Consider the following 15,170-nt stretch of genomic DNA (forward strand, 5'->3'; position numbering starts at 1 on the left):
ACTTATATATCAGCTGCCCTGTAAAACGGTTACCATTCTGAAGAAAACCATATTACATGTGTCAGTAACCCAAAATTAAGTGTTGAAAATATTAACGATAACTTAAGTTCTTCACTGATTAAAGTTCTTCACTACACCTTGTTTAATTGCTGTATTTACCTAATAGTAACAACATGAATTATTTGAAACTAAAATATAAGATCAAGCCTATAACATTTTCTCAGTGTTTAGTATTGGTTATCAGATAAGAGTGGGAACTTTAAGTAAACTAAGATATTATTCTAGAAATGAAAGCCTTGAAAGAGATCCTTGACTAGCAGAAATACATGTTTCAGATTGTAATAGGTTAAGGAGTTCTATGTGGTAGTTGCTCAAATAAGAGTCTTTAATGACAAAAATTTAGGTAAACCTGTAGTCTCCTGTGATATAAGGTAATCTTAAAGACTTAACATTTTAAAAATCTCAGTATAATTTTTAAATGTTTAAAGTAATTAGAAAAAAATAATCAAAATTCTTTATCTTGTTTTGTTCTTTTATTTAAGTAATCACATGGTTAAATAAAGAACTAAATGAAAATCAGCTAGTGAGAAAGCAAGATGTATTGGGACCGTCCACCACTCCGCCTGTACATTCGAGCAGCAACGCAATCAGAAGTGGGATTTCTCCTAATTCTAATGTGGTAAGATTTAAACTAAGGTGTGAGCGGTCGTTGGGGCGTCTGGATGGCTCAGTCGGTTAAGCATCTGACTCTTGATTTTGGCTCAGGTTATGGTCTCACGGTTCGTGAGTTCGAGATGTGTGTGGGGCTGCAGAATCTGCTTGGGATTCTCTTTCCCTCTCCTGTTTGTGCGCGCGTGCGCTCTCTCTCTCTCTCTCTCTCTCTCTCAAGTAAATAAACTTAAAAAAAAAATGATGTGAGTGGTCTTAGTACATTTCCTAAAACAAAAATATTCCCAGACTGTGAGGAAGTTTCCATGACTTCAGGTGCCGGTACTAATATGCATATTTCAGGTATGCAAATTATAAGAACAGTGAGAAATGGGATTTAAACTTTAAAGAGTCCTACAGTTATTAGCACAGTTATTATTAGAGTCCTGCAGTTACTAGTCCTACAGTTATTGGAAGTGTGACATATAGGTATACTTGCTCTTAGCAAAGAGGCTATTTTTCAAGGGCACACTTCTTTTTAAGATTTTATTCATATAGAAATCACTCATAACTAAAGTAATGCCACATGTGCTGAAAAGCTTACAGTATTCACAGGGCCTTAAGGGAGAATAGGCTTTGGGCTCAAGTTTGGAACTGTGACGGATGGAGCCTAAACTGAATTCTGTTTGAAAAACAGGAGGTGGCGGGGGGGCAGAGAGAGAAAGAAGTGTCCTTTTATCAAGCTTGTCAGTTCCAGATTCCCGAATGAATAGTTAGGAAATATAAGCTTTCTAGCTCCCAGTACCAGGAGCTTTTTCCTTGCAAGAAATTAGGGGAAACAGAAGAGCAGCTCCTTACGTCTGGGAGCTGGCTTGCTGCTGTCAGCAACACCCTGGTGTTGCTAGGAGAGCTGTCCTGGCACTCACAACTAGGCATTGGGGCTCTCCTGTTGAACAAACAATATAACAGAAAATCAACATCAGGCAAGGCCACTTTGTGACTGTGACGGATCAAGACAAAAACAAGACCACCTCATAATCATGTCAGACCATAATTTTAAAAAAATCATTGCCAAGCCACAAAACTACACAAGCTTTCTCCTATCCTGGCTAATGTGATTGGTTGTTGCTTCATTACCAATTATAGTTTTGGCCTTAGTACATTCTTCCTGACTTACAAGGTTTATTTCAGATAGTCACACAGTTATCCTTATTTACAGATAGCATCCAACCCACAACAAAGCCACACTTTATTAAACTCTCCCTTAAACCACCTAACACATAAGTCCAATAAATAAGTCCCTTTAACACCTTCATACTGCCACATCCCTTTTACTAGGTTCCCCACAGTGTGCAGTCTCCATTGTTTGCAAGGAGCAGTAAACCCAGGGTGTAACCTAAAGATACATTTCTGGTAGTTTTTGGTTGGAGAGCACTGGCAGAGGATTTAAAATGTAAATAAATACTTAATTGAAGTTTAAATCTATCCCAATAAATCAGGTAGTACTTAATCAGATAGTACTTGATGTTTAAAGAGAGGAATGGATTTTTGCTAAATAGAAAAAGGTGTAGAAAGAAGTGCCCACTGCTGAATGACAAACTTGAAAAAATTTGACAGGCTTGACCTTCATGACTTTGTAAAAGGTATTTTTTGTCATGTAACCACTGATGTACATAATTGCTTCCTAAGATTTGTGTTTCAGTTGCGCTCTTATAAAAATAAACTATTTTCATAACATTGGTTAATGGTGGTGTCACCATATTGAAAATCACTGACAAAGCCAGTTACTGTGTCAGGTAGTCCATGTAAGAACATGTCTTGGGGTCCGTGGGTGGCTCAGCTGGTTAAGTGTCTGACTTCGACTTAGGTCGTGATCTCACTGTTCGTAAGTTCAAGCCCCATGTCAGGCACTGTGCTGTTTATACTCATTTTCGTGGAAAATTATTTTTATTTTATATCTGATTGGCTTATTGAACTGTGACTCCATCCTTCCAGCATCCCTTTTTTTAGGAATGGAAGGCCTGTAGGGAACCCAGGTGTTCAGAGAGGTTTAGAGAGGCCGCTGTTTGAACTCCGTTTAAAGCCAGATCTAATGGTTGACTTTGTCAAGCTTGTATAGCCACTCTTTAAAAAGCCTTAAGGTATCCCAGCCTCATGCTATGTAATAAAGCAGAGTTTTGGTGTCATGATAAGATTAGCCTCTAAGATAGTACTCAATTATTATCACAGATGCTGACGCCTCCTGGATTGGCAAATACTAATGTCTCATCCTTAACCTTTTTTATGTTTTTATTTTTAGGTTGATGGTAGACTTACTTACCCAGCCTGTGGGATTGGTTACCCTGTCTCCTCTGCATTTGCATTCCAGAATACCTTTCCTCATCCTATATCTGCCAAAAATAACATCCATCCAGTTTCAGGACCAAAGGTAGACACATTAATACCTTTTTGAGGCAAGGTGTAGCAACTTATTAAATATTTTTAATTTTAAAAATTACCTTAGCCTTTGATCACTTACTAAGTATTGAATATCTAGTTCATTCTTATAGGAAACACTATCTGCTCTATATGGTATTTCTTGAATCGCTGTAATTTATAAAAAGGTAGACATCAGTATGCTTAAACTTGATTCCTATTCAACCTCTTTCTCCATTTTTATTCATTCTGTGTTTAATCTTTTACAACTCTTAAACTTAACTAGGATTATTGACTTCATACTGTTGATGTATTAACTATGGTGACCTTTTTGGATCCTTTTGCTAGGATTTAAAGGTCTGAAAAGGCAGGATTATAGCATATTCTACAATGTAGTTCTGGCAACATCTTAAATAGCATGGGGCTAACATTTCCTCAAATCTGATTTATTTGCTGAGACTTTTTTCCTACCCGCTTGAGTTCTTCATTGTCATTGTTATTACTAATGTCTTAGGTTTATATATTGTTTTCATATGTAGTATAATTTTATCTTCACAATAATTTCATCCACCAGACCAACCACTGATTCCGTTTCATTACTAACTTTAGGTCAAAAAAATTTTTTTTTCCTAAATCTTGGGGCGCCTGGGTGGCTCAGTCGGTTAAGCATCCGACTTCGGCTCAGGTCATGATCTCGCGGTCTGTGAGTTCGAGCCCCGCGTCGGGCTCTGTGCTAACAGCTCAGAGCCTGGAGCCTGTTTCAGAGTCTGTGTCTCCCACTCTTTGGCCCTCCCTGTTCATGCTCTGTCTCTCTCTGTCTCAAAAATAAATAAACATTAAAAAAAAATTTTAAAAAAATCTTGAAGACAAACTTTAAAAAAAAAATTTTTTTTTTAATGTTTATTTATTTTTGACAGAGAGAGACACAGAGCATGAGCAGGGGAGGGGCAGAGAGAGAGGGAGACACAGAATCTGAAGCAGGCTCCAGGTTCTGAGCTGTCAGCACAAAGCCAGACACAGGTCTCGAACTCACAGACCGCGAGATCATGACCCGAGCCAAAGTCAGACACTCAACTGACTGAGCCACCCAGGCGCCCCAAGACAAACATTTTTGAAAAGAATATTTTATAAAATAACTGAGGACTTTGAAATTGCTATTATAAACCCTTTCTCAAAAGAAACCTGCGTGGCTTAGTCGATGAAGTGTCTCAATCTTGGCTCAGGTTGTGATCTCACTGTTCGTGAAATCAAGCCCTGTGTCAGTCTCTGCACTGACAGTGTGGAGCCTGCTTGGGATTCTCTCCCTCCCTCTCTGCCCCCTGCTTGCCTGTGTGCTCTCTAAAAATAAATAAACTTGGGCGCCTGGGTGGCGCAGCTGGTTAAGCGTCCGACTTCAGCCAGGTCGCGATCTCGCGGTCCGTGAGTTCGAGCCCCACGTCAGGCTCTGGGCTGATGGCTCGGAGCCTGGAGCCTGTTTCCGATTCTGTGTCTCCCTCTCTCTCTGCCCCTCCCCCGTTCATGCTCTGTCTCTCTCTCTGTCCCAAAAATAAATAAAAAACGTTGAAAAAAAAAATAAAAAAAAATAAAAATAAATAAACATACAAATAAACGCTTTGTTAAATTAGTTTTGGGCTGCTCTAAAAATAAGCTGCCTGTGTTGCTTAGGCATATGCTTTTTTGCCAAAGCCTTATTAACTGTCATCTGGAGCTATTGAGAATTCTCAATGAAATGAAAACTAAACCTGAGTTTTATGCTTAGAATATCATTATGTGAGGAGTATTTAGATGCACTTAGGTGGCTTTTCTTGCATTGCTTGTTAAAGAGCATTAGATGTGTTCAGAGGATTACTATTGTTTTTTTACAATGTTAAGTAACTCTTGTACTGTTCATTAACTTTATTTGTCCATATTTTATTTTTAAATTTTGATTCCAGTATAATAAATATAGAGTGTTATATTAGTTTCAGGTGTATAATGTAGTGAATCAACAATTCTATGTATTACTCAGTGCTCATCAAGATGTACACTTTGGGAATGCAAGCTGGTGCACCCACTCTGGAAAACAGTATGGAGGTTCCTCAAAAAACTAAAAATAGAACTACCCTACGACCCAGCAATTGCACTACTAGGTATTTATCCAAGGGATACAGGTGTGCTGTTTTGAAGGGACACATGCACCCCAATGTTTATAGCAGCACTATCAACAATAGCCAAAGTATGGAAAGAGCCCAAATGTCCATTGACGGATGAATGGATAAAGAAGATGTGGTGTGTTTGTGTGTATACCACAGAATATCACTTGGCAATCAAAAAGAATGAAATCTTGCCATTTGCAACTACATGGATGGAACTGGAGGGTATTATGCTAAGTGAAATTAGTCAGAGAAAGACAAAAATCATACGACTTCACTCATATGAGGACTTTAAGAGACAAAACAGATGAACATAAGGGAAGGGAAACTAATATAAAAACAGGGAGGGGGACAAAACAGAAGAGAGTCATGAATATGGGGAACAAACTGAGGGTTACTGGAGGGGGTGTGGGAGGGAGGATGGGCTAAATGGGTAAGGGGCATTAAGGAATCTACTCCTGAAATCATTGTTGCACTATATGCTAACTAATTTGGATGTAAATTTAAAAAAATAAAAAATAAAAAAAATAAAACATGAAAACAAAAAAAGACTAGTGAATACTGGAAAGCTTCAAGGGCAAAAATAAATAAATGTATACTTAATCCTCTTCATTAATTTCATCCATCCCTCCTGACCCCCCCTCTGGTAACCATCATTTTGTTTTCTGGTTTATCTCTTTTTTTTCCTTTGCTTGTTTTGTTTTTTAAATTCCACATGAGTGAAATCATGGGTATTTGTCTTTCTTTGACATATTTCACATACTATTATATCTTTTAGCTCCATCCATGTTATTTATTGCAAATGGCAAGATTCATTATTTTTTATGGCTGAATAGTATTCCAGTGCGCACGTGCGCGTATGTTGCATCATCTTGACCCTTTCATCTCTTGATGGACACTTGGGTTACTTCCATAATTTGGCTATTGTGTATAATGCTGCCATAAACATAGGGGTATATATATCTTTTTGAATTAGTATTTTCATATTCATTGGGTAAATACCTGATATTTACTGGATCATATGGCAATTTTCTTTTTAATTTTTTGAGGAACCTCCATACTGTTTTCCACAGTGGCTGCACCAGTTTGCGTTCCCAACAGCAGTATATGAGGGTTCCTTTTTCTCCACATCCTTGCCAACACCTGTTTTTCCTTTCTTTTCTTTTCTCTTTTCTTTTCTTTTCTTTTCTTTTCTTTTCTTTTCTTTTCTTTTCTTTCTTTTTAATGGTTTCTTGAATATTACTGTTTCTTCATGAATATCTGCATATTCAAGTGTGGTTGCATCTTGGGATCAAATTTTGTCTTGAGAATTATGATTGAATTGCTTTTTCATTTTTTTCTAACTTTTTTTTTTTTAATTCCAGTTAGTTAACAATGTTATTAGTTTCAGGTGTACACTACAGTAATTTAGCAGTTCCATACATCACCGCGTGCTCATCACAAGTGCACTCCTTGATCCCCACCACCTATTTAACCCATCTCCCCTTCCCCCTCTCCTCTGGTAGCCATCAGATTGTTCTCTGTAATTAAAAGTCTTGTTTCTTGCTTTGACTCTCATTTTTTCCTTTGCTTGTTTGTTTTGTTCCTAAATTCCATGAGTGAAATCATATGGTATTTGTCTTTCTCTGTGATGTATTTCATTTAGCATCACAATCTCTAGTTCCATCCATGTCGTTGCAAAAGGCAAGATTTCACATTTTTATGACTGAATAATATTCCATTTTGTATATGTACTACATCTTTATTCATTTATCAGTTGGTGGACACTTGGACTGCTATAAACATAGGGGTGCATGTATCCCTTTGAATTAGTGTTTTTGTGTTCTTTGGATAAATATCCAGTAGTTTGATTGCAGGATCATAAGGTGGTTCTATTTTTAACCTAAAAAAAAAAAAGTTTTTTATTTTGAGAGAGAAACAGAGTATGTGCGTGCATGAGTGAGGAAGGGGTGGGGTGGGGGGGGTAGGGAGAGATAGCATCCCAAGCACCCTCCATGCTGTTAACACAGGGCCCAATACAGGGCTCAAATCCATGCTGTGAGATCAGGACCTGAGCCAAAATCAAGAGTCGGACACTTAACCAGCTGAGCCACCCAGGCGCAGCTCTATTTGTAACTTTTTGAGGAAACCCCACATTGTTTTCCATATTGCTTCTTTATTTTAAACAGCTTTCCAAGAAAATATATAATGTCCCAAATGAGGACAAGAAATACTACAGACTTTTTCCAGATAGTTGCCTAGTTTGTAGGAGTAATTATGGCTCACAAGATTACCTTTCTTACTGTTCTTCTGGAATTGGAGAAGTCATTATAACAAGGGTGTTCTTAGAAGCAAGACTTCTAGAGTTTCCTATATCATTGATTTTTGTATTCTTTTGATCTTGTATCCTCAACAGTTAAACAACAAAAGAAAACGATTTTAAAACACTTTGAGCTTGAATCTTTAACACATGAATATTTATTTGTGAATTGTATACTTATACTACTATGCATATTGTATACAGTATAGTTTACTGGTTAAGAAGGTGGAATCTGATGTTAGAATTTAAATCCTGTCTTTGTCAATGTGAATTGGTTCAGCCACCGAAACACAAAAAACAGGCATCTAACTCTTAATGCTTCAGTGTCTCTACTTGTAAAGTAAAGCAGTAATTTTATCTCCTTTACTGGGTTATTGTGAGGGTTAGGTAAGTTAATATATTTGTTTAGAATAGTGCCTGGGACATGATAAGTGACTTATTATTTTATCTATTAAATACTACTAATAGAATACTCAGAAATTAAAGAGTGAAATTGAAAGTATATATAAATCAAATTTATAAGATTTTCTTCTCCTACCTCAATGCATGGTATTATCACCACCTACTTTGAGACCACAGATCTGGTTAGTCTGGTGCTAGCAGATATTGTGATTAAAACATGATTTTTTTAGTTGAAGTAAAAAGAAACCATTTTATTTCATGACATTGAAATTGTGATATATCTGGTGTCTTTAAATGTTACTGTTGGGATTTAGTACATTCAAGTAGATGCTTAACTGTGAGGATGTAAAATAAAATGAGTTAAATTAACATAAATTAGGCAAGAAACAAAATCATGCTGAAGGAAATAGAGAGGAGTGTTTTAAAAGATTGTGGCATGCTGACAAATAGAACATTTGATAATGTCATGGTGTCTTGTTCAGTTGAGTGTCCTGACTCTTGATTTTGGCTCAGGTCATGATCCCAAGGTCATGGGATTGACTCTGTGTCAGGCTCTGTACTGAGCATGGTGCCTGCTTAAGATTCTTTCTTTCTCTTCCTCTGTCCCTCTTCCCTGTTTGCATGTGCCTTCTCATTCCACATATGAGTAGAACGAATGAATAAATAGCTTCCATTTAAAACAAATTTGATAATTTCTTAAGTAAGATAGACAAAATAATTTTTGTTTTTGAAGACAGTAGGCAAGGATTCATTCATTCAATAAATATTTATTTAATGAATTTTTACTATGGCCATACATTGTTCTAGTTGCAAGAGACACAGCACTGAGCAAGACAAAGTCCTTGCCCGTATGGTACTTATGTTTTGTGGTGAAAACTCCATTATGATTGCTAACTAGAGTATCTTTTAAACAGAACTGTTATCAAGAAGATGTTTTTGATGTGAAAGGAAATGCTTGTGATGAAATCACTTAAACACTTTCAGAGTGTCTGATTCTGATTCTTGTGTGGGATAAACCTTTAGGGTCAAACATCAGTTTTCATCTTTGAGGCTGTAATGTGAGGATTTTCTGCCATGAGAAAGTAGCTATCTAAGATCAGATGATTGGTTTATCTTCATAATGTTTAGCCCACAATGTGTATTCAGAGACAGATTTTATCTAGAGATAACACTTCTCAGTTAGACTCAATACTTCATTCACCATGTGGTTCTAAATTAATTTTCGCTTATTTTGTGTTAACTATTTTAAAAAATAATATATGAGCATGGGAAGCTTCCGAATGTATAGGAGGATATACTATCTAAATGTCCCTCCCGTGGTCCCCAGTTTTCTCCTCAGAGAAAATCATTGTTCGGAGTTTTTTATGCTATGTTCCAAAAATATTTAAAACATACACAGGATATATGTGTGTACATGTATAAATATGTGTGTTTGTATACATGAGTGTATATATAATCATAAATAGTACATGCCCACTGTTCTGTGCCTTACTTTTTTTCATTCAGTAGTAGTAGTATGGAATAGGTCCATTTCTATGTATTAGAATGTTAATTTTTGTTATTTAATGACTTCTTAGTATTCCAGTATATGCAGGTACTATACTTAATTTAACTAGTGCTCTGTTAATGGATGATCAGGTTGTTTTCAATCTAGATATTCATACCGTGCTTCAGCAATTATATTTGAATATGTATCTTTATGGCCTTTTACCAGTAGATTTGTAAGATAAAATCTTATTTACTTATTTTCATTTTTTCTTTCTTTTTAAAAATTTATTTTAATTCTAGTATAGTTAACATATATAGTTAAGTTAGTTTCAGGTATATAATATAGTAATTCTGTAATTTTATTACTCAGTGCTCATCAAGATAAAGTGTACTCTTAATTTCCTTCACTGATTTCACCTATCCACTCATCCCCTTACCCTCTGGTAACCATCAGTTTGTTTTCTATAGTTAAGAGTCTTTTTTTTGGTTTGTCTCTTTCCTTTAGTCATTTGTTACTTAACTTCCACATATGAGTAGAATCATATGTTGTTTTTCTCTGACTTACTGAACTTAGCATTATACTGTCTCGTTCTATCCATGTTGCGAATGGCAAGTTTTTTGTTTTTTTTTTGAGCTGTATTCCATTGTGTATATATATATATACACCACATCTTCTTTATGTGAGATAAATTCTTTTTTTAAAAAAAATTTTTTTAACGTTTATTTATTTTTGAGACAGAGAGAGACAGAGCATGAACGGGGGAGGGTCAGAGAGAGGGAGACACAGAATCCGAAACAGGCTCCAGGCTCCGAGCTGTCAGCACAGAGCCCGACACAGGGCTTGAACTCACGGACCGTGAGATCATGACCTGAGCCGAAGTCGGCTGCTCAACCGACTGAGCCACCCAGGCGCCCCAATGTGAGATAAATTCTTAAAAGTAACTGGGTCAAAGATAATTTTGTCTGTCTGGTGATTATGATGAAAATTAGTATTTCCCTCATTATTGAGAAACATCAGCTTTGTATTTATAGTTGGTTTCCTCTTCTATAAAATGTCTATTTCTTTATCCATTTGTTTGCTTGAGATGTGTAGCCCTTAAAAAATGACATCATAAGCATTTTTTATATATATTTTGGTCACTAGTCTGCTGTGGGTTTTATATGTTAACGTACTGTTTTCCATTTTTGCCTTGTCTTTTTATTCTTTATGGTACTTTTTAAAGAAAAATTTAAAACTTTACTAAAGTATAATTTATATACCATAAAATTCTCCCATGGTTAAGTTTACAGTACAGTAATTTTAATTAATTTATAGAGTTGTGAAACCATCATGACAATCCAATATTAGAGCATTTACATGTCCCCAGAAGGTTCCCTAGTGCTTATTTGTAGTTAATCCACACTCTTGCCCCCAGCCCTAGGCAAGTACTGATCTGCTTTCTGTCTATACATTTGCTTCACTACATTTCATATGAATAGAATCATACAATATGAAGCTTTTGTTGTCTGTCCGCTTTCACCATGTTTGAGGTTTATCCAGGTTGTAGTGTGTGTCACTAGTTCTTTTAATTGGTCAATAGTTTATCATTGAATGCATATGCCAACATTTGTTTATCTCTTCCACCATTTGATAGACATTTCAGTCACTTTCAGTTTTGGGCTATTACAAATAAAGCTGCTTGTGATTGTGTATAAGTCTTTGTATTTCTCTAAGGTGAATACCTAGAAATGGAATGGCTGGAGATATATATTTTATTTTTAAGAAACTACCAAACTTTTCCAAAAGTGGTTGAACCATCCATCAGCAGTCTGAGAATTCAAGATATATTATATTCTTGACAACAGCTGGTATGGTGAATTGTTTACTTTTAGCCATTCTAATAGGTATATAGAAATCTCTTATTGTGACTTCTAACATGCATTTTCCCTAATAGCTAATGAAGCTGAGAGCATTTTTTCATGTGCTTATTTGTTATCAGTGTATTTATTTTGGTAAAATATCTATTTAATCTTTTGTCCATTTTTTTTTTTAATGTTTATTTATTTTTGAGAGAGAGAGCACGAGTAAGGAAGGGGCAGAGAGAGAGGAGACACGGAATCCAAAGCAAGCTCCAGGCTCTGAGCTGTCAACACAGAGCCCGACGCAGGACTGGAACTCATGAACCACGAGATCATGACCTGAGCCAAAGTTGGATGCTTAGCCAACTTAGCCACCCATCACAAGTGCACTTCTTAATTCCCATCAGCTATTTAGCCTATCCCCTCACCCCCCCTCCCTCTGTAACCATCAATTCTCTATAAATAAGAGTCTCTTAATTTGTCTCTCTCTTATTTCCCCCCTTAAATTCTACATGTGAATGAAATCATATGGTTATTTTTCTTTCTCTAACTTACTTTGCTTAAACTCTCTGGCTCCACCATTTTATTGCAAATGGCAAAATTTCATTCTTTATGGCTGAGTAATATTCCATTGTATATATATATATACCCCATCTTTTTTATCCATTCATCAATCAGTGGACACATAGGCTACTTCCGTAACTTGGCTATTGTAAATAATGCTCTAATCAATATAGGGGTGCATGGAATTATTTTCTTAATTTCCTTTTCTGCTACTTTATTATTAGTGTATAGGAATAACTGATTTCTATATATTTTATATTCTGCAATTTTGTCGAATTCACTTATTCCAATAGTTTTTTTGTAGAGCCTTTAGGGTTTTCTATGTTTGGTATCATGTCATCTGCAAATTGTGACTATTTAACTTATTACTTACCAATTTGGATGCCTTTTATTTTTTCTTGTCTACTGTGGCTAGGACTTCAGTAGTATGTCAAATAAAAGTACCTAGAGTGGATATCCTTGTGCTGTTTTTGATCTTAGGGGAAAAGGTTTCAATTTTTCACTATTCAGTATGATGTTGGCTGTGAGTTTATCATATATGGCCTTTATTATGTTGAGGTGTTTTCTCTAAACCCACTTTGTTGAAAATTTTTATCATGAATGGATATTGACTTTGTCAGATGATTTTTATTTAGTGATTGAGATGATATTTTTATTCTTATTTTTGTTAAAGTGGTGTTTCACATGTTGATTGTTTTGCAGATATTGAACCATCCCTTGCATCCCAGGAATAAATCCCACTCGATCATGGTCAATGATCCTTTTAATAATGTATGTGGTTTGCTAATATTTTGTTGAGGACTTTTATATCCATGTTCTTCAGGGATATGGCTTATAGTTTTCCTTTTTTGTAGTGTCTTTGTCTGGTTTTGATATGAGGGTAATGCTGGTCTTATAGAATGTATGTTTTGAGGCTTTCTTTCCTGTTCCTTTTTTTCGGAATAGACTGAAGAGAAAATAGGTATTAATTCTTCTTTAAATGTCAGGTAGAATTCACCTCTGAATCCATCTGGTTTTGGATTTTAATTTGTTGGATATTTTTTGGTTGCTGTTATTTTTTTTTTACTGGAAATTTGTTCAAATTTTCTGTTTCTTCCTAATTCAGTTTTGGAAGATTGTGTATATTAGGGATCTGTCCTTGTCTTCTAGGTTGAATTTGTTGGTGTATAATTTTTCATTTTAGTTTCTTACAATCGATTGTATTTCTATGGTGTCAGTTGCTACTTCTTTCACTTCTGATTTTATTTATTTGGTTCCTCTTTTGTTCTTGATGAGTCTAGTTAAAAGTTTGTCAATTTTGTTGATCTTTTCAAAGAACCAGCTGATTTCATTGATCTGTTCCAGTGTTTTTTTAGTCTCTGTTTCATTTATTTATTTGTGGTCTGATCTTTTATTTTTTTACTTGTACTGGCTTTGGCTTTGTTCTTTTTCTAGTTCCTTTACATGTAAAAGTTAGATAGATTGAGATTTTTTTCTTGTCTTTTGAGGTAAGCCTTTATCACTATAAATTTTCCTCTTTAGAATTGCTTTAGCTGCATCCTGTAGATTTTGGACTGGTGTGTTTTCATTTTATTTTACTTAGTGTATTTTTCTATTTCCTCTTTGATTTCTTCATTTACCCAGTGGGTATTTAGTAGTGTGTTGTTTAGCCTGCATGTGTTTGTATTTCTTCCAATTTTTTTCTTGTAATTTCTTTCATGATGATTGTCAGAAACGATAGTTGATAGGAGTTCAATCTTCTAAAAAAATTTTTTTTAACGTTTTATTTATTTTTGAGACAGAGAGAGACAGAGCATGAACGGGGGAGGGGCAGAGAGAGAGGGAGACACAGAATCGGAAGCAGGCTCCAGGCTCTGAGCCATCAGCCCAGAGCCCGACGCAGGGCTCGAACTCACGGACCGCGAGATCGTGACCTGAGCTGAAGTCGGACGCTTAACCGACTGAGCCACCCAGGCGCCCCAAATCTTAACATTTATTGAGACTTGTTTTGTAGCCTAAGAGATGATATGTCCTGGAGAATGTTCCACGTGTTTTGAAAAAAAATGTGTATTCTATTGGTTTGGGGTAGAATGTTCTGTATATATTTGTAAAGTTTATCTGGTCTAATATGTCAGGGTGCCTGGGTGGCTCAGTTGGTTGGGCATCCGACTGTTGATTTTTGGCTCAGATCATAATCCTAGGGTTATGGGATCAAGCCCCATGTCAGGCTCTGTGCTTAACCTGGAGCCTACTTGGGATTCTCCCTCTCTCCTCCACTATTTCCTCTCCTCGCCCATATCCCTTCCTCGAGGTCTTTCTCTCTCTCACAAATAAAGATAAAAAATAAAATAAAAAAATTTTTAATATGTCATATAAAGATCCTGTTTCCTAATTGATTTTTTGCCTGGATACAGTATCCATTGATGTAAGTGGGGCGTTAAAGTCCCCTACTATTAATTGTATTATTGTTAATTTCTCCCTTTATGTCTGTTAATATTTGCTTTATGTATTTAAGTGCTCCAATGTTGAGTGGGTAGATATTTACAGTTCTGTTCCCTTTAAGGATTGATCCCTTTATTATCATGTAACGACCTTCTTTGTCTCTTGTTACACTTTAATGTCTGTGTTGTGTGATGTAAGTATTGCTACCTAGGCTTTTTTTTGTTTCCATTTGCCTGGAATATCTTTTTCTTCACTTCACTTTCAGTCTTTATGTGTCTTTAGGTCTGAAGTGAGTCTCTTGTAGGCAGCATATAGGTGGGGCTTGTTTTGTTATGGGAACATTCCATCACCCTGTATCTTGATGGGGCCATTTAGATCCTTTACGTTTTTAAAGTAATTCTTGATAAGTATGTACTTATTGCCATTTTATTGTTTTCTGGTTGTTTTTGTAGTTCTTTTGTGTTCCTTTCTTCGGTTGCTGTCTTCCCTTGTGATTGATGACTTTCTTTAGTGTTATGCTTGGATTCTTTCTCTTATGTGTACCTACTATAGGTTTTTGGTTTATACTTACCATGAAGTTCATATATAACACTCTGAGTATATAACAGTCTATATTATCTTGATAGTCAATCTTAAAGACATTGTAAATGAACTTTATTTTTACTCCCTCCCCTTCACATTTTTTGTATAAGTTTTTATAGTGTCCATATAAAAAAATTTTTTAACGTTTATTTTTGAGAGAGGGAGAGACAGAGTGCAAGTGGGAGAAGAGCAGAGAGAGGGAGACACAGAATTGAAGCAGGCTCCAGGCTCTAACCTGTCAGCACAGAGCCCAACGCAGGGCTCGAACTCACAGAACTGAACCGTGAGATCATGACCTGAGCCGAAGTCAGACACTTAACTGACTGAGCCACCCAGGAGCCCCTTCATAGTTTCCATCTTTTTATTTTGTGACTCCCCTT

At 36.0% G+C, this 15,170-nt stretch overlaps 1 protein-coding gene across 2 annotated transcripts in view; it reads left to right on the forward strand.

Annotated features, from left to right (window-relative positions):
- The window catches only part of SASS6 (SAS-6 centriolar assembly protein), a 61,373-nt gene that overhangs the window by 34,330 nt on the left and 11,873 nt on the right, over positions 1-15,170 (forward strand). For both annotated transcript variants that reach the window (XM_019457619.2, XM_019457620.2), the window contains 2 exons: positions 543-679; positions 2,948-3,076. In XM_019457619.2, the coding sequence (XP_019313164.2) occupies positions 543-679; positions 2,948-3,076 (266 nt within the window). The remainder of the gene's footprint in view (positions 1-542; positions 680-2,947; positions 3,077-15,170) is intronic.

Source organism: Panthera pardus, unplaced genomic scaffold (assembly GCF_024362965.1).
Source record: "Panthera pardus isolate Hobbes unplaced genomic scaffold, ASM2436296v1 HiC_scaffold_11, whole genome shotgun sequence".
Classification (NCBI taxonomy): Eukaryota; Metazoa; Chordata; class Mammalia; order Carnivora; family Felidae; genus Panthera; species Panthera pardus.